We start from the raw sequence: 23,991 nt of genomic DNA, 5'->3' as shown, positions 1-23,991 counted from the left end.
TTGATTCACTCCACATGATATCAAGAAGCAGCTGAAGGCACTGAATACTGCAAAGGCTACGGGGCCTGACAACATTCCGGCAAAAGTACTGAAGACTTGTGCTCTAGAACTAGCTGTACCCCAGTATGGTACAACACTGGTATCTACCAGTGTGGAAAATTGCCCAGGTATGTCCTGTACACAAAGAGCAGGACAAATCTAACCCGGCCAATTACCGTCCCATCAGTTTACTCTCAATCATCAGCAAAGTGATGGAAGACAGTGCTATCAAATGGCACTTACTTAGCAATAACCAGCTCACCGTTGCTCAGCTTGAGTTCCACCAGGGGTACTCAGCTCCTGACCTCATTACAACCTTGGTGCAAAAATAGAGAAAAGAGTTGAACTCCAGGGGTGAGGTGAGAGCGACTGCCCTTGACATCAAGGCAACATTTGACCAAGTGTGGCATCAGGGAGCCCTAGCAAAACTGAACTCAATGGCAATCAGGGGAAAACTCTCCATTGATTGGAGTCATACCGAGCACAAAGGAAGATGGTTGTGGTTGTCAAAGGTCAATCATCTCAATCCAAGGATATCACTGCAGGAGCTCCTCAGGATAGTGTCCTAGGCCCAACCATCTTCAGTTGCATCATCAATGATTTTTTTCTCCATCATAAGGTCAGAAGTGGAGATGTTCGCTGATGATTGCACAATGTTCAGCACCATTCGCAATTCCTCAGGTACTGAAGCAGTCCATGTCCAAATGCAGCAAGACCTGGACAATATCGAGGCTTGGGCTGATAAAACGGCAAGTAACATTCGTGCCACACAAGTGTCAGGTAATGACCATCCCCAACAAGAGAAAATCTAACCATCTCTCCTTGACATTCAGCCGCATTACCATAGCTGAATCCCAAACTATCAACATCCTGGGGGTTACCATTGACCAGAACCTGAACTGGACCAGCCATATAAGCACTATGACTACAAGAGCAGGTCAGGGGCTGGGAATTCTGTTGGGAATTCCTAACTACAGGAAGGATATCAGTAAGATTGAAAGAGTGCAGAGAAGATTTACTAGGATGTTGCCGGGTCTTAAGGAGTTGAGTTACAGGGAAAGATTAAACAGGTTAGGACTTTATTCCTTGGAGCGTAGAAGGATGAGGGGAGATTTGATAGAGGTTTACAAAATTATGAGGGGTATAGACAGAGTAAGTGCGAGTAGGCTCTTTCCACAGATTAGGAGAGATAAACACGAGAGGACATGGCTTTAGGGTGAAAGGGGAAAGGTTTAGGGGGAACATTATGGGGAACTTCTTCACTCAGAGAGTGGTGAGAGTGTGGAACGAGCTGCCATCTGACGTAAATGCGGGCTCTTAAGTTTTAAGAATAAATTGGATAGATACATGGATGGGAGAGGTCTGGAGGGTTATGGACTGGGTGCAGGTCAATAGGATTAGCGGAATAATATTTCGGCACAGACTAGAAGGGCTGAATGGCCTGTTTTCTGTGCTGTAGTGTTCTATGGTTCTATGGGAGTAATTCACCTCTTGACTCCCCGAAGCCTGCCCACCATCTACAAGGCTCAAGGAGTGTGATGGAAACTCTCCACTTGCCTGGATTATTGCAGCACAACACTCAAGAAGCTCAACATGATCCAGGACAAAGCAGCCAACTTGATTGGCACCCCATCCAGCACCTTAAACTTTTACTCCCTCCACCACCACTCAAAGTGGCAGCAGTGTGTATCATCTACAAGGTGCACTGCAGGAACTCACCTAAGCTCCTTCGACAGCTCCTTGCTAACCCACATCCTCTATCACCTAGAAGGATAAGGGCAACAAATGCATGGGAACACCACCATATGTAAGTTCCCCTCCAAGCCATACACCACCCTGACTTGAAACTTCACTGTTGCTGGGTCAAAATCCTGGAACTCCCTTCCTAACAACACTGTGGCTGTTCCAACAACACATGGATTGCAGCAATTCAAATAGGCCGCTCACCACCACCTTCTCAAGAGTAATTCAGGATGGGCAATAAATGCTGGCCTAGCTGGCACCCACACCCCGTGAAAGAATGAAAGAAAAGTTGGAGCCAGGTTCCTCCATACTCCTTGACACTGACAGGAGGCAGTCTGGCAGGTCAACCAATGCACCCTGCATCTTGGTGTGTATGTCCATTGAAAGCTTCCCTGTATGCTTCCCCATTGAAGTCCTCCTCTGGGTTTTCTGCAGCAGTATTCGTCTGCCATGTTGCCCTCTTTTAAGCTGGCAAGCGAATCACTCTTTACCTTTAACCTGGTTGCAGCCCATTCATGCCTGGTGACTCACCCTGAGCTGATCCCAACTCTATTCTAGTCTTCAAGGTAGGTGCAATTCCAGTGTCTGAGCTGGTGGCTATGTCATATCAAGTGATGGGGCCTCTTTGTCACTTCTGTCCTGTTGCTCTATTTTCTCCTCCCTGGGAATCCCACAGCTGGGGAGGTGGCAGTTATTGGGTGTCTAAAAGCAGGAACTCAAAAGGGGAAGGTTAGTGTTTTGTTAGTGTAAAATGGGTGGTGGTGTGGGAAGCACGAAGTCCATGTTCACACCATCAGCAGCTTGCTTATCATGCCAGATAGCTAGATGAGGATGAGCTAAGGTTTGAGAAGGGGCATAACGAAGGAAGATGCCATCATCTTCACTGTTCTCAATGATATCGGATGCTGCAGTCCCTGTGGCAGCTGACATCATGATGCTGATAGAGAGCCATCTGAAATACGGAACACCTGTGTGGTTGAGTGGATTCACAAAGAAGCAATATAAAGCCTTTGAAAGTGTTCAGAAAAGGGCTTGCAAAGCATTCTTGGCCCTAATTACCATAGTTACTCAGATGCTTTACACGATCTGGAGACACTCGAGAAGAGGCATGATCAACTCTGCCGTTCTTTTGCGAGATTCGCTGCTGAACTCCAAACTTCACTAATTGTTACCCGCAGAGAAATATCACAGTGGTTACCAGTTATGGAACTCAAAACTAACTGAACTAAGATATAAAACAACAAGATTTAAGAACAGTCCAATTCCCTATCTCATACACACGATAAACAAATTCTAATGTCTGTTAATCTTTGAACCCTGATAACGTAAAGATCCTAATTAATGATCAGTATGTTATTTTACTCTTCTTTCTATCATTTTTGTATTTTTATATTTTACTTGGAATGATTGATTGTAAAACTTATCTCAATTTGGCCCTTGGACGTGACAGGAGTTCATTTTTAATTAAATAAACCAAGGAAATATTAGGTCAGGTGACCAAAAACTTAGTCAAAGAGATTTTTTAAAATTCATTCACGGGATGTGGGCTTCGCTGGCAGGGACAGCATATATTGCCCATTCCTAGTTGCCCTTAAGAAGGTAGCGGTGAGCTGCCTTCTTGAACCGCTGCAGTCCATGTGGTGTAGGTACACCCACAATGCTGTTAGAAAGGGAGTTCCAGGATTTTGACCCAGCAACAGTGAAGGAATGGTGATATATTTCCAAGTCAGGATGGTGAGTTACTTGGAGGGGAACCTCCAGGTGGTGGTGTTCCCGCCTATCTGCTGCCCTTGACTTCTAGGTGGTAGTGGTCAAGGGTTTGGAAGGTGCTGTCTAAGGAGCCTTGGTGAATTCCTGCAATGCATCTTGTAGATAGTTCACACTGCTTGCCTCTGTGCGTCGGTGGTGGAGGGAGTAAATGTTTCTGGATGTGGTGCCAATCAAGTGAGCTGTTTTGTCCAGGATGGTGTCCACCTTCTTGAGTGTTGTGGGAGTTTCACTCATCCAGGCAAGTGGGGAGTATTCCATCACACCCCTGACTTGTGCCTTGTAGATGGTAGACAGGCTTTGGGGAGTCAGGAGGTGAGTTACTCGTCGCATGATTCCTAGCCTCTGACCTGCTCTTGTAACCACAGTATTTATATGGCTAGCCCAGTTCAGTTTCTGGTCAATGGTAACCCCCAGGATGTTGATAATGGGGGATTCAGTGATGGTAATACCATTGAACATCAAAGGGCGATTGTTGGATTCTCTCCTGTTCAAGATGGCCATTGCCTGACACTTGTGTGGCACGAATGTTACTTGTCACTTGTCAGCCCAAGCCTGGATATTGACCAGTTTTTGCTGCATTTGGACATGGACTACTTCAGTATCTGAGGAGTCGTGAATGGTGCTAAACATTGTGCAATCATCAGTGAACATCCCCACTTCTGAGCTTATGATGGAAGGAGGGTTATTGATGAAGCAGCTGAAGATGGTTGGGCCTAGGGCACTACCCTGAGGAACTCCTGCAGTGATGTCCTGGAGCTGAGATGACTGACCTCCAACAACCACAACCACCTTCCTTTGTGCTAGGTTTTAAGAAGTGAATTAAAGGAGGAAAGTGAGGTGGGGAGGCAGAAATGTGTAGGGAGGGAATCCAGAGCTTGAGGCCGAGGCAACTGAAGACATGGCCACCAATGCTGGAACAATTATAATTGGGAATGCGCAAGGATTGTGAGTTTGGAAAAGGCTACAGAGATAGGGAGGGGCAAGACCATGGAGGGATTTGAAAACAAGGATGAGAATTTTAAAATCAAGATGTTGCTTGACTGGGATCCAATGAAGATCAGCAAGTACAGGGATGATAGGGGAAATTAATTACTACAAGTTAAGACATGGACAGCAGCATTTTTGATGACCTCAAGTTTATGGAGGGTAGGACATGGAAGACCAGTCATGAATGCATTGGGATAGTCAAGTCAGTAAGTAACGAAGGCTTGGATGAGGGTTTCAGCAACAGATCAGCTGAGACAGGGGTGAAGTTAAATGATGTCACAGAGATGGATAAAGGTGGTCTTAGAGATGGCACAAATATGAGGTCAGAGGCTCCACAGGACCAAATATGACAACAAGACTGTGAACAGACTGGCTTAATTTCAGGCTGTAGCCAGGGAGAGCGATGGAGTCAGTAAATATAAAGTCTCCTGAGTAGACCTCAGGAAATGCAGGCATACTTGTTCCATGCCAGCTCTGCTCTCCTTTGCTCCTTCTATTTTGAGTTATCTTGTTCTGCAAGAGAGAGGTCATGTAGCACTTGTGAAACAAGAACAGAAATACCTGGAAAAACTCAGCAGGTCTGGCAGCATCGGCGGAGAAGAACAAAGTTGACATTTCGAGTCCTCATGACCCTTCAACAGCACTTGTGTTTGGGTGATGTGCCTGCCATTGTTGAATGGAGGCAACGAGAGGTGGGTATGTGGATGGCAGCATTGGCAGGTGTATAGGGGTGAGGTGAAGTATCTGGGTATTAGGTGTCAGCCCTGAATGCCTGGGACTGTGCTGAGTGAGTATGGAAATGTGGTTCATTGAGCAGCATGAGAGGCTTGTGTCATGAGAAGATTCATTCACTGATGTTGACTATCTGCGTGAGACTTCTTGTGGCACTGTTGCTAGGCATTCAGATCCAGACTGCAGGAGTTGACCTTCTCCACCCCTTAGTGAGGGCGATCATTTAGGGTCTCCTGGCCCCCAGCAGGACTATGATAGCTCTCCTCCTGCTCACCTGCTGCACCACTGTCCCCACTACTGCATCCAGCAGCCTGGATCTCTCTGACTGTCCTGGTGTTCAGTTTGCAAGAATTCCCATTGCAGGAATCTTATTGTACAACTTCCCTTTAAGAGACTGCCTGCACCACGTGGTCTGCAGCCCAGACCTTCTGTCGCTGCCAGTTCTATGTGCAGAGCTCACTGGCAGCTTTGAGGAGGAGAGATCAGTGTTGGATGCCTACCATAGAGCCAAAATCATTCACATTAGCTGGGTAGATGAATTTTGTGTCTTATCCTCCTGTATGCTGGCCCCTGTGTGCAAATATTGGGGCAGATAAATTGGCTCAGTGGTAGTTCTCTTGCTTCTAAGTCAGAGTTATGGGTTCAAATGCTAAACATCTTGGACACAGAATTTAAGGAATACGACACTGTCAGAGGTGTTATCTTTCAGACAAAGCGTTAAACCAAAGCCCAATCTGCCTGTTTAGATGGATCTAAAAGATCCCATGACACTGTTTGAGGAAGAGCAAGGGAGTTCTCCCAGTATCTTGACCATATTTATCCTTCAACCAATATTAGTAAAGCAAATCATAAGTTCATTTATCTCACTGCTATTTTTGGGATGTGTGCGTGAAAACTTGCTGCCAAGTTTACAAAAGACATTTAATTGGCCATGAAGCACTTTGAAATATCCTGAGGGTATGAAGAGCAAATTTGCTCTTTCCTTACTTGTTTAATTTGCTTCTTCTCCCTCTTGGTTCCCACTGTACATCCTGGAAGCAGAAGCAACTTCCCAAAAAAGAATTTTAATTGACTGAAAAAGGCTAATTTTCCAGCCAAACAAATGCTTTAAAAATTACAACTGTGAGTGCCAAACTATGACATATATGAATAAATCAGAGCAGGAAGAAGCTTTGCAAGCATTGAAAGGCTTTGTTTGCTTATTACAGTTTAACTGTAATATAACTTGGTACAGTACCATTATAATATATTCTAAATAATAAATATTAATTCAATGTAACAAATTTGCTTCAGCTTTAGCAAGCACTGTTACTGAGAAATTTTGCACAACTTGCTGATAAGCGATATTTAGTTACATAATTATGTATAAGATGTTTTGAAATTTGTTCACATTTTACCAAGAAGAGTGTTCTTAATTTGTGCAATTTGTTTCTTTTTCCAGTTCCTCCTGAAATCAGGGATAATGAAAAGCCAGCCAACATATCAGTGGTCTTGAACCAACTCATCAGCCTCTTCTGTGATGTGTCTGGTCACCCTGTTCCCATCATCTCTTGGTACAAAGATGGAATACTTGTATGTGCTGTCAATCCTTATTGTTGTGGGAAGATTAGAGGATTGTCAAAATATTTAAAACATAAAGGCAATTCTAAGCATTCTAAGCATGTCGAGCACTCTAAGGAAATTAGGATTCCTGTATTAAAATTAGAATTATAGTGCAATAGATAATATTGCCCACTGTTATGATCCAAGCTGATTTTACTACTGGATAAGTCAAATCCCAGAGTGAAACCTGGCTTGATAGATCCTAACTTTTTATTTGAAACCATAGAGGAAAGTTACTGAACAAATTTACAGGAGTCTGCTAGTGAACTTTTAACAAAAGGAATAAAATATTTATTAAACAAGAAAAAATTAACTACATTACACCAGATAAAAAGATTGGAAAGATCTCAGTACAAACACAAGAATATGATTTAAATATTTACTATTCCTTCACCCCATCTTTACAGACACATCAAAATTCAGAAAAATAAAACAATTTACCATATCTATTTTATACACTAATTTTCAGGTTAAGTATGCAGTGCATGTGGATTAACAGGCAAACTGTGGTCAGATGCAACACACTCCAAAGTAAATGACAGATGCAACCCAAGTAATTTCTATGGATTTCTCAACAACCCACCCAGACGCTTGCTACACTGTGAGTCAATTGGTCTCACTGAAACTCTGTCTTTTTCACAAGGATTTCCAATCTCCTTGTTTGGAGAACATGCCTTGGAATTTTCTCCAAATGTCGCTCCTACTTGGACGGCTTCAACCAGGATCCATCTCCAGGGTTTCAGTCTCGCCTTCCGACGAGATTCCTTTCGCCTGGATCTCTGAGTACACTCGAGCTTCATCTTCTGAGCACACTGTCAGATCTTTGGCCATGCCAAGCAGAACATCACTGCTCCAAAAGGCCTGCAGTAAGGAGTCACTAACCTTCAGCCACCTCCACGGATCTACAGGCTTCTCTTGAGCCCACTTTGCTTCAAGTCTGTTCCCCACAGCTCTCTCTCTTTAATTCAGAGCCTATTTTTCTGCTCCTTTCTCTCAACTTTTCTTAACAGGATCTGTTTCTGATCTCTATCCTTGTCCCTTACATGCGACTGTCTTCTGAGACCTCTTTCTTGAACCTTCTTCTGAGACCTCTTTCTTGAACCTTCTTCTGGGACCTCTTTCTGTTCGTTCTCTGGTTTGGGATCTTTTTCTTGGTTTGGGACCTTCTCCCTGTCCCCCTCCCGAGTCCTGCTCCTGGGACACCTTCCCTCGAATGATGCTCCAGCTCCAGGTCACATGACCTGCAGTTTTGCACCGTTTCATTCCTTTGCCTCATTTTCTTCTGTGCATTTGTGCAGGGCTGGTTCCTGATCTAAAGATGTACAGAAACGAACTGCGTGTGTGCACAGGGCCGGTTCCCGGCCCAAAAGCATAAAAGGCACAAATTACGCATGTGCGGTCGTCCTCCAGCCGACGCATGTGCAGAAGGCCCAAGCTCCAACCTCTGAATCACAAACTCAATTTAAGGTAACCCTTTTTTTGAGTGTCATCACATCACCACCACCTTCTCAAAGGAAACTGGGGATTGGCAATAATTGCTGGCAATAATTTCATGCACCCCTGCTCAGGTGTGTTTTTGGCAGGTTGCACGTAAAATAGGACGGTTGTCCAGCCCACCACTTTCCTGCTTACCCCCATAATACGTAGGGTGAGCGGCCGGGCAGCGAAATGTACAATGTATACAGGTTGGTACTGAGACATCTACAATTCCTATAACCTCAAACAATATTTAGAGCTAGATATGAGTGAATTGTTCACCTTGCATAGACTAGCTTAAGGTTAGAAGTACCATGTGCCAGAAACTGTGCAGAATAGATATATATGCGGCTTAAAAATTATTTCAAGGTAATGTCGCCTGAAAAAATATCTAAATATCAAACTCTTCATGGTAAAATACCTTTACAAAATAATGTGTCCACCAGGTTGGGGGCAGCAGCGTTGTACAGATATTGAATGCAGGAAAAACACTAAAAGTGTACAAGGCTGCGACTGGTGACACAGGGAAATACACTTGTCGGACAATCAACATTGCTGGAACTGCAGAGAAGAACTTCAATGTGGAAGTGCTAGGTGAGCTGATTTAAAACAAAATAAAATAATAGTTATTGAACCTCTCTCTGTCTACAACCAGCATTATATATTATATAATTCAGATGCTTTTTCAATACACATACTCCATCTGAACTGATGATGAGCGATTTTATTTTTCAAATTGTGCTGCGCAAAACTTTACATATTTTCATTCATGGAACAATTTAAAAACTGTATAGGGTATGTTATTGATCACATGACACTTGTAAATGCATGCTTTGAGGGCTTTATACAGTTGCACAGTTCTACACATTTACAGTCTCAGCTCATTTTTTAATGAGGTGCTTAAATTATGCCAAGGATATCTTATTGGAGAACTAGGTTGAAGCAACTGAGGGAGGTTACAAGTGGTCAATGCTCTTTTGGTCTATAAAAGCACAATTTTACACTATCTCTATTTTTTAATTCCTCCATCAATTTTAATATTCTGTATTGTAACCCTCGACTCCTTGGTCACTCCTCAACATTTGCCCCTCTGTTTCAATAAAGCCATTGATAATGGTAAATACATTGCACTTCCTCCCTACTCTAATTCTTCCTTTCGGAGGACTCAAAAACTGTTGAACCTCCCTCAGATGTCCCATCCTCCTACAATCTGTCAAATGTTAAGACCCTTAACTTCATCATACTTAATCACATGCTTGATTTTTTTTTCATCTTTTGCTCTACCTTTTTCAACTTCAGCAATGTCCTGTTGTGCCCCTTCACTTAGGTTTCTCTAATTACATTTTAAAAACTAACCATCTCTCAGGCGCTTTGTTCAAACCATTTAAATGCATTCTGCTTTGTTGTTTCTTCATTTTTCCTTCCTTCCCAAGTCCCTCCCAGTATAATGGGTGCTGGCAGTGCAAGTGAAGTCTCGGTGATTCTGAATCGGGAAACAACGCTGGAGTGCAAGGTCAAAGGCATTCCCTTTCCTAACATTCAGTGGTACAAAGACAACAGGTAAGCATCTTTTCTTGCCATGGCCACAAGCAGCACCCAGAGGGTCTTTAATCCCAGTTGTCTTACTGCTGGTCCAAAACCATACACATATCAAATCCTAAGACTTACTTCATCAGTCTCGCCTGGTAAGAAAAATTGAACTTCCTTTCTCCTGTTGGCTGAAAATTTTCAGAAATAAATGATCACGTTTGTGAGGGCAAGAATAATAAAATAAAACTGAATAACATTTACCAGGTATTGGCTTTGGCTTTAGAATTGGCAGCAAAGCTTTTCTAGAGTTAATTTTGCATAGTAGTCCATCTGTTCACAACAGTGTTTGAAAGAAGGGAGTTGTTATCAAAGCAATATGTATAATTGGGCACCGTATAAAATGTACCACTACTCGTTGCACTTCCATTGAAAGAAAGTGTTAATTGACACTTCATAAGTATTTTTCAGTAGCTGAATTCTAGAGATGTTACAGGTCAAATTTTGTGATTCCCTTTGGTAAATAGAACCAATAGTCTGGATTTTACAATTTTCAGCAGGGTGGGGGAGGCGGAATGGAAAGTGAGTGGTCCGCTCACTACCACCCCTGCAGCCTCAGCATGGTGAATTAAGTGTCGTATGAGAAATTAGTGGCCACCCAATGAGAAGATAGCCAATTAGCAATGTGAAGTTGGGCTCCGTGTCCAATCGGTCTTCTAAGCCGAGAAATCAGGCAGGAGAGGGGTTATGCCATGAACAGTATGTTGGTCACAGCCACCAATTTAATGGCTCCCTTCCCTCTCAATCTCTCGTTTTTTCCTATGGTAGGCTCAAAACAGTGAATAAATGTAGTAATAAAATGTACAAACCCTGCTACCTTCACCAGCAGACTCTGCTGCTACATGCAGACATAATCCCATTGGCAGGTTTTCTGCTCTTGTACGTGCCTCCTCATACCTGCTGTAAAGCACTTCCAAACTTTTTCCCATACGATGCCCAAAACATGCAGTGGGCAATGAAAAGTTGCATACAATTGCTCCTTTAACAAGTTCAATAGTTTATTAATTGGTTATTTCAAAATGGTGAGTGGGCTTCTGATTTCTATGCCCACTCGCCTTTCATAATTTCAGGAATGGAGTGACAATGTCGGATTTCCAACCTGACATCATCATGCCATATTTTACATACCTGGGGGTGGTGGAGTGGGGGGATGGTGTGGGAGGGGTGGTGTGGGAGGGGTGAGGGGTGGTGAGGGGAAGGGGTGCAGCCCACCCAATTTGCGACCATAAAATCCAGCCCAGTAAGATTAACTAATGAACCCAAATCTTTCCCTATCCCAGTCAGGAAAACAATTACTTAAAATTTCAAATCTTTATGTAGGTTCAGATATTGAATCAAACAGCTGTCAGAACAAAATGCAATTTTCCTTAATTATATACATAAAAGTTGTATGAAGATTTATGGATTTCAAAGCAAACAATCTGAGCAAGGAAGAGCAAATTTAGTTGAGAGAACTACTTTAAAAATACAACCATCAAAACAGTTACTTGGTAAGCTCGGTCATGACTTTAACTGTTAATCGGAGGTGATCTACATGGATTAGTGAGTGACAACTGTATCACTGTGCTGAGTCAAAAAAATCCAGTGTTAGAACTTCACATTCGCTGCCTTTGAAGGACCAGCCAAACAACTTTTGAGGTGTTTATGTGCTCCTTCGGCACTTCCTCATATTTGCTGCAGGGCTGCCATAAAAGCTAGGGCTGTAATTTGTAGCAGTGCTGCAGTTTAAATGGAGTACAATGTTAGCAGATATGTCACATGGTGGACATCAGTTTTATCTTTGGTAGGTCCCTTTGTCCTCCATCTGGTAGAGGCCATATATATTATCAAATTAAGATTTGTCTTCAGTTTGCACTAAATGCAATAATAATGAAAAAAATGCGTCATTTGCACAACAGGCTTCTGTTCCCAGATGGTACTAACATGGAGGTAAAAAACAGAGGGCAGTTATTATGCATAAAGAGTGCACGTCTAGCTGACCAGGGTCACTACCAGTGCAGTGTGGTGAATGCTGCAGGAAAACGATTCAAAGAATTCAAGCTCAATGTCTATGGTAAGTACAGCTTTTCTCAGATGGAGAACAGGTGGTTGCTCCTGATTCAAGTTACAGCATCTTGTGTTTTACTTAAAATCTGGGGATTTTCTGTCATTTATTTACATTTTTTTGTTGACTGATCTGCAAAGTTGACATTATCAAATTTCTGTGCAACTGTTACACTCTCAGAAGTAGGTCACAAGAGTGTGGGAACTGAAATCCAGCTATCTAGCTGGATATTTCAAATCTAAAGTGCCAAATTAAGTCGGCAAAATGTTGTCTTTATGTTATCATTTCATAACCTGCTCTGCTCTATGAGCTTTGAAGGAAACCTGGCACAACTATTTGCACCAGCTATCTCCTTGTAATATTTCTCGTAATTAATCAGATGATGCGCTGTTTCAGAAAGAAAAAAAGCACTGTGACATACAGCCCACTGTGTATATTTTGCTGCCAAGATTGTTCTATGTTTAATTAACCGTCTCGTCTGAGGCCGCAAAGACTCAAGCCAGGACGGGGCAGTAAATGGTGCACTGACATTTTCAACATGCTACTGCCTCACTTTTGCCTAAAGGAGAGGGGGATGGCAGATGAAAATTGGTCGCATTAGGAGGTAAAGTACAAACCCTGCAGGGTGAAAGGGTAGGGATTCACTGGCATGAATATAAAAACATTGAGAACCACATTAAAGGGGTGGTCAGAGCAGCAAAGAGAGATCTTGGAAAATGCATAGCAGTTGAGGCTAAACATAAGGGTAAAAAATTTCTTTCAGTAACACATCAGTAAGAATGCAGCTAGAGGAATAGTGGCAATCATAAAAGATGCTAACAGGCTTAAAGCTGGCATTGAACACAACACACAAAATGTAAATTATTGTAAATTATTACCATTTCTGATTTTTTTGCAAAGGAGGATGTAAGCAACATACAATCTTCCCAAACAGGGGTACCTCAGTAAAATCAATTACTTTGATGTAAATCAGATAGTAACCTTAGAAAGACTAAAATGACTCGTACAAATAAATTTACAGAGCGAGATGGTATTTAGTACCAAATGCTAAGGCAGACTAGTGAGATTTGTGAAACACCGATGATCATTATGAGGAGTCAATGGACACTGCGAAGATTGACACAGGTACAAATATTCAAAAATGAGGAAAGAAAAGACATAGGCAACTGCAGTTGGTTGTATATACATTCCACGTAAAATAATAGAATTGATTACTAGGAGTACATTTGAACGTTACCTGTTCTATAGTCAGCAGAAGATCCTGCCTGACTAGCTCCTTGACTGCTTTGAGGAAATGTCAACACAAGGGGATTGCAGAAAACTCCATGGAGTGCTGTACCTTTAATTAAAAAAGCTATTAGTTAAACTAAAAGCTGTGCAATTTCAATGTGAATGTTGGGAACAGATGCAAAATTGGCAAAAGATAGAACTCATTAGAGAAGTTGGGTTAGAGTGGGGAAGGTATGAGAGAATTAAGATTCAGACTAGTAAATAATAGGCCAGGATTTTTTGGTTGGTGAGGTTTCCCAGCCCACCACCCAAAGAGTCAGTAAAGAACTCATATCCACCAATACTGGCTGCCCTGCAGCCATTTAATGCTTCAAGGATTGGCTGGAGTGGAGCTTCTGCCCCTCATTGGAGAGGAAGTCCCACCTCAGAGAGCTGTCAGCCAATCAGATTGGCCAGGAGCTGTCTGGTCCCAGCAGCGGCAGAAGCTGCAGTGGCCAGGACTGGGACTACCAACTGCCCCAGAGTCTAAATTGCTGAGTTACAATATAAAACATGCTGACTGACAAAAACAAAATTCATTAGATCATTGTGCTCCTCGGATATCCGAGCTACCCTATCGAAGCTTGAAACTTAATGTTTTAACTAGAATACTGTGCCCAGCTATTGTCTAACCATGTTTTAATAGTGTTTTCCTTTCTCACTGAGGTTTGGATACTCTAAATTGGACAATCAAGCAAATTTGTTGTTGTACGTAAATTGAATGAACAAAGGATGTGATCTCTGTCTGCCAGGGTGGAAATGACAATGGGATGCATTCCTCTGCATCCCCAAACACATTCCTGTTTATTTGATTTCCTACCAGAGCAGAAGACTGCTGTTCAATACATCTGCCTAAACATAGGAAAGTGTGGTGAAATAATATGCAAGCAATAGAAATATGTCATCTAATGTATCTTCCATCGTTTCTCTAAAGCAGCACTGGATACCAGGGACTCATTATAATCCGTGGCATCTAACTCTTCACAGACAGGGAGAAGAGAGTTTAAGGACAGAATTTTCTGCCGGGCGGGCGGGCTCGACCCAATCTCCGGCGGGCGGGAAGCTGATCCCTGACGGAGAAGCGGGCCGTGCTGCCATTTTACGTGGACGGGCCAATTAAGGCCCGCCCAGCGTGACATCCGCCGGGAAGCGCTATGCGCTTCCTGTGCGGGAGGGGATTTCCCTAAAAGCGAGAGTGTGCTCTTTTGCACATGTACACGAAAGAGCACACATCTCCCTGAGGCTAAGTGTAGCCTCAGGGAGATTGCTTCCACATTGAAAAATATTAAAAATACAAAAAAAAAATCTCTAACATGCCCCCCTCATGTGACAATGTCACATGAGAGGGACATGTTCATAATTTACATAATAACTTTATTAAGATTTTTAAAACCTTACATGAAACTTCATCCCGCCGCTGGATGAGGATTCATGTTTTCTCTATTTGCTGCCGGGGCTCCTGGCGTGCCTGCCAACCTTAAGGTTGGACGGGCAGGTCCTTTGATTGTTTAAATGAACCTGTCAATGGCCTCAATTGGCCATTGACAGGTTGGTGGGCCCGCAGCTGATTTTGCTGCGTCCCTACCTTCCTAAAAATTTAAATGGGGCGGGATTATGTCGGGGGTTCCGCCTGACATCATCCTGCGTCATTTTACGCGTCGGCGAGTGGGCCCCGCCCCCTGCTCGCCGACGGCAAAATTCAGCCTTAAATGTCAGGAAGCCTACAATTGATTGCAAGGGCTGCAGCATGAAAATATATATTTAAAATGAAAATACGATGCCAAGGGGGTGGGTGGGGGGGGTGGTTGAGAATCTTTTTTTACATAGCAAGTTATTATGATCTGGAATGCACTGCCTGAAAAGAGTGGTGAAGCAAATTCAGTAGCAACTTTCAGAAGAGATTTGGATATATACTTAAAAATGAAACATTTACATGGCTATGAAAAAGAGCAAGGAATTAGGACTAATTGCTGTTTCCACAACTGACACAACATGATGGGCAGAATGGTCTCCTTCTATGCTGCAAGATTCTATGGCCAGGATTTTCCGCTCCCATTGGCAGCAGGTGTCATGGTGGGTGGGATGGCAAATATCGCGAGAAGGCCAAAAATTAGTTTTACAGCATCGTAAAACCAGTTTGCGATTGTGCGCTGCAGCCTTCAATAGCGGGCCATGTTTCCTGCCACAATACATTGGGAACGTCATTTCAATATACTTGCGTCTCATTTTAAGGACTCCTTGCCAGAATCATGCCCCCAACTCTGGATCATCAGGGCACATCAGCGTGCAATTAGAACGACATGTTTCACAACGGGATATAAGCGACATGCACCTGGTGACCTGCACTTTGCTCATGACTTCAAGGTTCTTCCGCCTGTCTTGTATCATGCAGCACTCATGGTAATCAGTGCCAGGCTTCGCAGGCAGCACCACATCACTTTCAGGGGGGTGTCAGAGGCAAGTCTTTACCTACCAGACCAGCGGTAAGGCAGGGATGGCTTTTAATGGGCTGCAGGGTTAGGGCTGTACTGGGGAATGGGGGGAACTGACCTCAGGCATCCGAAGGGGCTGCAGGGTTAGGGCTGTACTGGGGAAGGGGCTGCAGGGTTAGGGCTGTACTGGGGAAGGGGCTGCAAGGCTAGGGCTCTTCTGGGGGGTACGAGTGGGGAAAGTTTCACTCAGACACGTGACTGGGGGGATGGTGCGGGGATGTTAATGTTATCAGAGCCAGGATGGGGGAGGGTATGTTACAGAATGACATAAGCCACTTGGGTCCAGAATGGGAGGAACGCCGATTGAGGAAGCGCTTCAGTTTATATTGTTGAGCTTGCAAAGACTGTCCTTGTTCCAGTCCAGGGAGGGGGAGGGCATGTCAGTCCAATCTCAGTCATGCCCAGCATGTTGTGCGCAGGGTGTTGTCATAACATCACACACCTCAATCAATGGGGTTTCTGGCATCATACTGGGTCGCAGGTGGTACATTCAGTCAGGGGAGGCATCTTCAGCTGACGGATGGGGAAAAGGCATTGTGGGGGTATCCAAGGGTGTGTGTGGGTGTGGGCATGTATATGCTTAACTGTGCAAGTGGCTTCAAGATGGGGAGGGGTGAAGTCCACAAGGGGCATAGGCACATCCACCTCAAAATGTTCCGGGGCTAACAAACGGATATTCATCACAAACACGATGGGATCAAGAAATACAGGGAGAGAATTGAGAGGTCTCGGAGGAAGGGAGGAAGGGAGGAAGGGAAACCTGAGCATGAAGCTCCTGCAGGACAATGGGAGGGGTTTCCATACTCACACAGGGAGGGTCCAAGCTGGTCTGGCAGTGAGAACTCAGCACCACCATCTGAGTGATAGTGCAGTACAAAATTAAGATGAGGAGAAGTTCTGCTGGTTTTGGCTCTGCAGGCAGATTGGAGGACAGGTGCATGCACTGGGAGGGGGCAATTAAAGGGACATCCATTGAACTGTACATTCACAAATGAGAGAGGCACAGCTGAGACATATTAGGAACCTTTTGATGACAATGCAGGGAATCAGGAAAGTGAAGCAATGATGCACATTCATGCAAGACTAATCCCACAAAGTGGCACTAATCAATCCCTTGTTTGCAGCGTGGAAATTCCCCAGAACGATAATGAAATCCAGAACAATTGGGTGACTGGACAAACTTCAGATACGTGTTACAATCATGGCATTGGATGGTTCACAGAAGAGAAGCCTCAGGCCCCCTTCAAATAATCTCATTTCCGGATTAAATATTTACCTTTTATGTTTATTCCAAAGAGTGTAGCATTAGAGTACAATGAATGAGCTTCCCAGCACCTGGGCTGAAACCAGCACATCCATGTGCCTGGCCAAAGCAATGTCATCGCAATCAGTCATGTTAAGGGTGGGGGTGTGATGAAGAACCATGATACACACCCAGCACTGACCATCATTTCAGGCGCAAGTAGCTGCCAACATGAGAACAAAGCCCTTGAACCCAGATTCACTGATGAGTCATTGAAAGGAAATGGACCATTGGAGACTAATGCTGATTCTTGTCTGTTTCTCGTTGATACTGCAGAGAGGAGACCATCAGGAAGATGGAGCCTGGATTTACTGCTCCCTGCATTACCACTTATAGGCAGGATAGAAAAAGGAGAAGGTTGTGACGGAAGCGCCTGGCTTGCCAATGTGACAAGCAAAACCCCCAAGATCAAGAGCCAGCAGGGCCACCTCCAGTTGCAGAGGATGAGGCTCACAGAAATGTCATGCGTAGGTGGTTTGCAATACCGAGTGTGTACAGAACTCACATATCTTAACTGCAGATGAGCGAGAACCAGTGTCCCTGTTGCCTCCGCATGTCCAGGGACCTGGTGACTCACATTCGCCACATTCTCCAGGAGACTGGAAAGGCATCCATTGCCAGTGGCTCTGAAAGTAATGGCCACACTGAATTTCTACACCAGTGGCTCCTTTCAGGGCTTTACTGGGGACCTCTGCGGGATCTCTCAGACACCCACGCACAAATGCACCCATGAGGTCACAGACGTCTTTTTTGCCAAGGCCCACATTATGTCATTTTCGACAGAGCAAGCTGGGGTGACAGACCAGTGGGCTTTGCAGTGACTTTCGGATTCCCACAGATGCAAGGTGCCATCGACTGCATTCATGTGGCTATAAAAGCACTTTAGCACAGGCATTCCAATCCATAAACAGGAAGGGCTACCACTCACTCAGTCTGCAGGTTTGCTTGCACCAGATACCCAGGAAGTGCCCACGACTCATACCTCTTCAGGAAGGGCTACCACTCACTCAGTCTGCAGGTTTGCTTGCACCAGATACCCAGGAAGTGCCCACGACTCATACCTCTTCCTCGGACACCTTCGAGAGACCACACAGGATCCATGGCTGGCTCCTCGGTGACAAGGGGTACCCGCAACAGACATGGCTAATGACACCCTTGCAGTGGCCTCAGACTCCTGCAGAGAGAAAGTACAACGAGGCTCATGCTGCTAGCTGAACATTAGTGGAGCACATCATACAGATCTTAAAGATGTGATTCCGATGCCTGGACTGATCTGACAGAGCATTCCAGTGCGCTCCCCAGAGGGTTTCACCCAGAGGATCATTGTGGCTTGCTGTGCACTGCACAACCTGGTGCTGCAAAGTGGGGAGGACTTGCCAGATGCTGACACACGGAGGAGCTGTGCATTTCCTCTGATGAGAAGGACATCGAAGGGGATGAGGGGGTTGAGTTGGAGGAAGCTGAGGTTGCAGTGGAAGAGGCCATAGCACAGCACAGGCCAGACAAGACAGGATTATATATGTGAGGCCCTCATAGCCACCATATTTCACGAGGAGGATGATAAGTTGCAGTGAATCCCCTCTTGGACAAGTGCCCTCCATCATGGGCCAGCATGATCACCAGCGTTAGTATTCCTCTCATTTCAACCATGCACTTCAATATGAGAGTGAATAGTTACACATGAAGCTCACATTGCCCTGATCCTTTGAAGGATGATGAAGCCTCAGGAGCATGTGCACTTGCTAGAATGAGGTGCTAACTGGAGAAGGAGTCCCGGCATCAGATGTCAGAAGGACATCTTCAAGTGTCTCTCCAGCATCCCAGTTGCAACAGCAGCCTACAAGAACCAGGAGCTGTTCCACTATACTCAGTGGGCTCGTAGCTGTCTGCCTTCAATCTGACAAAGCTCCTCAAAGAGGTCCATCTCCAGCAATGGGACAATGCATTCTGTGTAACCTCAGTGGTGAAACTGATAGGTGACATTTGGGCCAAGGCAGCCGAGGAAGTTCTGCAGGTGTGCATCTGTTCTGAGATGACTCAATCCTCTGTGTCACCTTCTTCTCTATCACATTAACATCGGACACTGTCAGTTAGGGATGCTGCTCTGCTTTTACCCTCACCTTACCATGTATGTGGACCACCTGAGGATGATGACATTCAACTACTTGCGTGCCAGGCATTAAAATGCTTCTTATAGACACACATTGTGATCACATGGCCAGCCTTAGCCTTTGTGAACTCCAAAATTCTCAGACACCATGAAGCTCTCAAGGTGTCAAGTCATTGCGAATAAAGAACCATACACCCTCACTGCTATCCCATTACTCCCCTCAACATTGTCTAAAGCTGCTATATGCGCTTCCAGACCATGCTCAAAGGCTCTATTGACCACCACATATCACCACTTTCAATTAGCATCCCCCGGTGAGTGTTTAGGTGAGGTGACACACAGTGCTGCATCCCAGCATTGTAACGAAAGTCTTATGGCCACAATCCAGACAATTACAAGTTGAGAAACACTCAAGGCTGTAGGTTCGAGCACCAGGGCCATAATGTGGCTGAGTGGGGTAGAGCTTTGGCACCTTGAGATGGCAGCGTTCTCCCACTAATTGGTGAGGTTAACTAGTAAGTCAGAAATGCAGTTGGCAGACAGCAGCGCACACAAGCTCTGAGTATGAGCTCATAGCATGAAAACCCTGGCAGAAGACAGAGAGCACATGGAGTTGCATGATATATGATCCTTCTCCATGCATTAACACATCTCTCCTTTTACATTACACCTTCAACTTTCAAGAATGCAGACAAGAGAGGAGAATACCTCTGCCTCAGTCTTACACAGTCAAGAATAAACATGACATGATCCTTCCACAAGCACACTTAACATTAAGGTTGAGGCATCACTGATGTTGAGAATGATCTGGAAAAGGGCCACACACTGTGGTGATATGGAAGCACACTACATAGATGAGAGGCCCATGTTAGCGACATGTGCAGGAGGAGGGGCCATGGTATCTCATCTGATTGACAGCAACACAACTCATCAATAGAAGGAGGCATATGCAAGAGGAGATGTGAAATGGGTGCCATTTTAATTACATTTGTGAACATTACATACATGTTTTGAACACCCATGCCACCTTTGTGCTCCTAAATCTCTTTAACTTGCCGAATCCTACTGCTACATCTTTGTGCTTCCCCAACATCCACAGCAGAGGTGGAGGCAGCTTGGTGACTGCTACGCCCCTTTGTCTGTGATGACTTTGGTGGGTGTCCTCTGGAGGGCCGAGACCTGGAGGACTCTGGCCTGCTTTGGGTGTCCTGCTGTGGTATAGGTGGACTTTCCTCAGCCTGTGGAGCTGGAGGTGATGGGGTCACAGGAAGAGGGAATTGGATTTGGCCGGATAGTTCTGGAGTCACCTGGTTGGATGGCCCTGGGGTGTCCAGCTGCTGGACCTCCTCATTTGACTCAAATTCAGCAGAATCTTGGCCTCCAGCAGTCCTCCGAGTGCCGGTGACTTCAGATGTCCCAGCCTCCACCTGCTGTGGACCAGATTGTGTGCTGTCCTCACCAGACTGTGACCTCGAGGCTGCTCTAGAACTAGGTCCCACCAAGATGTGTATCTCTGTGCTGATGGAGGATTTGGGTGAGTGCTGTGATGGGTCTCCCATGGTGCTCTCCTCTGGTTGCTCATCCAAGGTGTCCTCGGGACTGAAGTTGAGGGCCAGGCTTGTGGATGCTCTTGGGCACTCTCCAGAGGTTCCATTGAAAGAATGGAGAGATAATTACTGCATGGCAGCTGACTCTGAAACAGGGACAATGCACTCACAGTATGGTTGTCTGAGGGATGAGCTGGTGCAGGATCCTCACTTATGTGTGCGCAGCTCACCTTACCATCAGTGCAGGCATGGCCCAAACCCTCTTCAGCCAGCTCGATGGCTCAATTCTCGTAGGCAGTGAGGACTTTGATTTTGGCCATTCAACACCCGGTCTGAGAACTCTCCCTTCAATTATGTGTGAGCTTGTTCTGCATAAAGACAGATGAAGAGTGTGAGCAGGGTGCATGCCAGGTTAGATGATAAGGAAGCCTGCCATGTATGGGTGGTGAGTGCAGCCATGGATGAGATGAGGTCATAAGATGCAGAGGAAATTAGGCCAGATGGATATGTAAAGGCGTGTGTGAGAGAGTGAGTGGTGAAATCCCTTGAGCTGCCAGTGTGTGAAATGCCAGTGAATGTGTAATGGCTGATGAGTGTGTGAGTTCAGGGTGATGAGAGGGTTGATTTACCCTAGCGGCATGGATCAGATCATTCATCCTCTTTCTGCACTGAGTGGTTGACCTCTTTTGTGCTGCATTGGCACTGACCATGCTGCCACCACCTGCCAAGCTGGCATAGTGAGGTTGTGGACCTCCTCCGACCATCACGGGGGTAGAGGATATCACAGCTGGCCATGGTTGTGTCCAGCAGGCGTTCCAGTGAGGCATCACTGAATTTTGGAGCAGCATGCTTCTTCCCTTTGGGAGCCATGTTTTCCGTGGAGCAGTCCTGGCCTGCAGACAGTAAAAAATCTGTGCATGGGTGCATTTAAATATGGAACCCAGAGTGAGGACACTCCGGGCTCCATATTTAAATGCACCCATGCACAGAGTTCGTGGCGGGCTGGGTGAATCAGAGGCCGCTCGCCCGCAATCCAGCATGTTTCCCATGTGTGTATAATTAATGCGGCAGGAAGCAGACAACACAGCGCGAAAACCCTCATTGCGGCCGGCAGGTAGAACACAGTTTTTCGTGCCCGCTGCCGCACTTAATACAATGAGGAGAAAATCCCTGCCTATGATTCTATAATGCAGTTTTACCAGCAGCTCAGAGGCTGTCCGCAATATTGTACTGCAGCATGCGTCTGAAACCTGCCACAAATGTCCACTCATTAGTATTGCTGGCCTCCTTTCTGGAGACTAGGGAGCCTTTCATAAGTAGGCACATGGCTCTGAAACTAGAGGTCCCAACATGCAACAAAAAAAATTCCACTGCAAAAATGATATATCTTTGCTTATACAGTTAACACTTTCATTCGTACAGATTATTTACAGATAATGCTTTGTTGACTAAGAGTGTTTAAATATCAGATTGAAATAAAATGCTAGCAATCTGAAATAAAGATTGAAAATGTTGGAAATAACTAGTGAGTAATTGGTATCTGAGAAAGAAAGATTAGTTAATATTTCAAATGCGATCCTTCATCAGAACTTAGTTCTGTGCATTTCCAATATTTTCTGTTTTATTCCCCATAAAAATTCAAATCAGTTAAGAATGAATTGAATGTGTGAAAGATATGTATAGAAATAACTTATCTAAGATATACTTTAGGGCTGATTTAACTAACGCATTCCACTTTAAGGGAGTTTTACCCATCATTCACTTATTGGAAGGTCATTGTTGTGTTATCTACAACTTCCCAACAATGAATTTTTAATAGTTAAAAAATTGTGTGCAATGTGCCCCTAATATCCCAATATACACTGCCAATGGGTGCTATTTCCCACTGATAATGTGCATTTGCAAAATTAGCCCTGATGGTTTCTGTCCTATATAGGTTATGGAAATGACATTTGTTGAACAAATCTGGTCCAAATTGAACAATGTAGGTTTTTGTGACAGATTAAATAATGTAGATTATTTTGTTAGATTCAAAATGTAAATTATCTTGTTATATTGGTTGTAAATTAATTATTAGATTAATATCCATGAATACATACTCAGCTGCATTTCAAAATCAAGGAAAAATCACTTCTCTGAACACTTGTAATTAATTCAACTCCCTTGAGAAGTTGCATAGATTTCATGATAATAAAGATTATTAATGTCCTGTTGGAAGTATTGAGATATGTAGGTAGGCCAAATGTTGATGTATTACCTGAGTATCTTTTGGTCTTTGGACACAGATATTCTGTGTCCTGCAGCCATGTTAGGTGAATCGATTTTTGTTGTAGTATGTGACATCACAATAGGAATCACTGGATTATAACCTACTCTTTCATTTCCAGGCCTGGGTTCCAGTTAGGCCTGAAGTGGATTGAAAATATCTTCTCTATGACAGCTGCTAAAGGCCTAGCTATATTAAGTTTGAGCATTCCCTCCCAGCTCCGAGTTAGTCCCAAGCTATGGTTTAAAATTCAGTACCACATTAAATACAATTGGACATAAACGAGCACCACATTCATCGTCTCAGGCACCAATGCTTGTTGATCTAGCAAATTGAAATTTCACACTGATGCAGTATATTCTGAAGTTAAGATTAAGTACATTGTTGGCACAGTGTAGAAAGATCTTTACCCAGCATTTAAGAAAAAAGACTTGTATTTAGACTTGTCTTATCACATCTTTCAGAAGCATCCCTAAAGGCTTCATGGAGAATAAGTTGCTTTAAAATATAGCAAATATTGGGTAGGTGCAAATGCCAGTTGTTTTGCACATACTAGAAGTGACAACGAGATAAACAGCTAATTAGTCTGTTCTTGGCGTTGGCTGAGAGAGGAACTTTGGCTAGAATATTAGGACAACTACCTACTGTTCTTAAATAATGCCATACAATTTTTAGTATCAATCTGATCCTCTGAAACAGGCAGATATGGCCTTGGTTTAATTTCTAATCCACCCAATACATAATCTTGAGAGTATTGATGCAGGATGCAAAAATGTTAAAAGCTTTCTATTTCCCCAATGCTCATGCACTGCCTTTTAAATACAAAGGAATTGATTTATTATTTTAAGAAAGAAACTAAAGTAACAGCAATAACAGTGTAGACCAATGCTAACAATGAACCATCAAGCAGCTGGCAGTGATGTAACTTGATCAGTCAGAACTGTAACCACCTAGTCATTCAGCATGGGACAGTTCATAATGAACTGATCCGCAGGGATCACTGGCATTAACAGTTGTTAACAAT

General features: G+C 44.2%; 1 protein-coding gene across 6 annotated transcripts in view; it reads left to right on the top strand.

Annotated features, from left to right (window-relative positions):
• The window catches only part of hmcn1 (hemicentin 1), a 701,874-nt gene that overhangs the window by 379,372 nt on the left and 298,511 nt on the right, over positions 1-23,991 (top strand). For all 6 annotated transcript variants that reach the window (XR_013579326.1, XR_013579325.1, XM_078561403.1 and 3 more), the window contains exons 27-30: positions 6,713-6,843; positions 8,796-8,943; positions 9,783-9,909; positions 11,835-11,989. Coding sequence is in view for 4 of the 6 variants with exons in the window: in XM_078561403.1 (XP_078417529.1) it covers positions 6,713-6,843; positions 8,796-8,943; positions 9,783-9,909; positions 11,835-11,989 (561 nt within the window). In the remaining 2 variants the exon portion in view is untranslated. The remainder of the gene's footprint in view (positions 1-6,712; positions 6,844-8,795; positions 8,944-9,782; positions 9,910-11,834; positions 11,990-23,991) is intronic.

Source organism: Cetorhinus maximus, chromosome 17, assembly GCF_964194155.1.
Source record: "Cetorhinus maximus chromosome 17, sCetMax3.hap1.1, whole genome shotgun sequence".
NCBI lineage: Eukaryota > Metazoa > Chordata > Chondrichthyes > Lamniformes > Cetorhinidae > Cetorhinus > Cetorhinus maximus.
The sequence above is the reverse complement of the archived record's forward strand: the minus strand, read 5'-3'. Positions and strand labels throughout refer to the sequence as shown.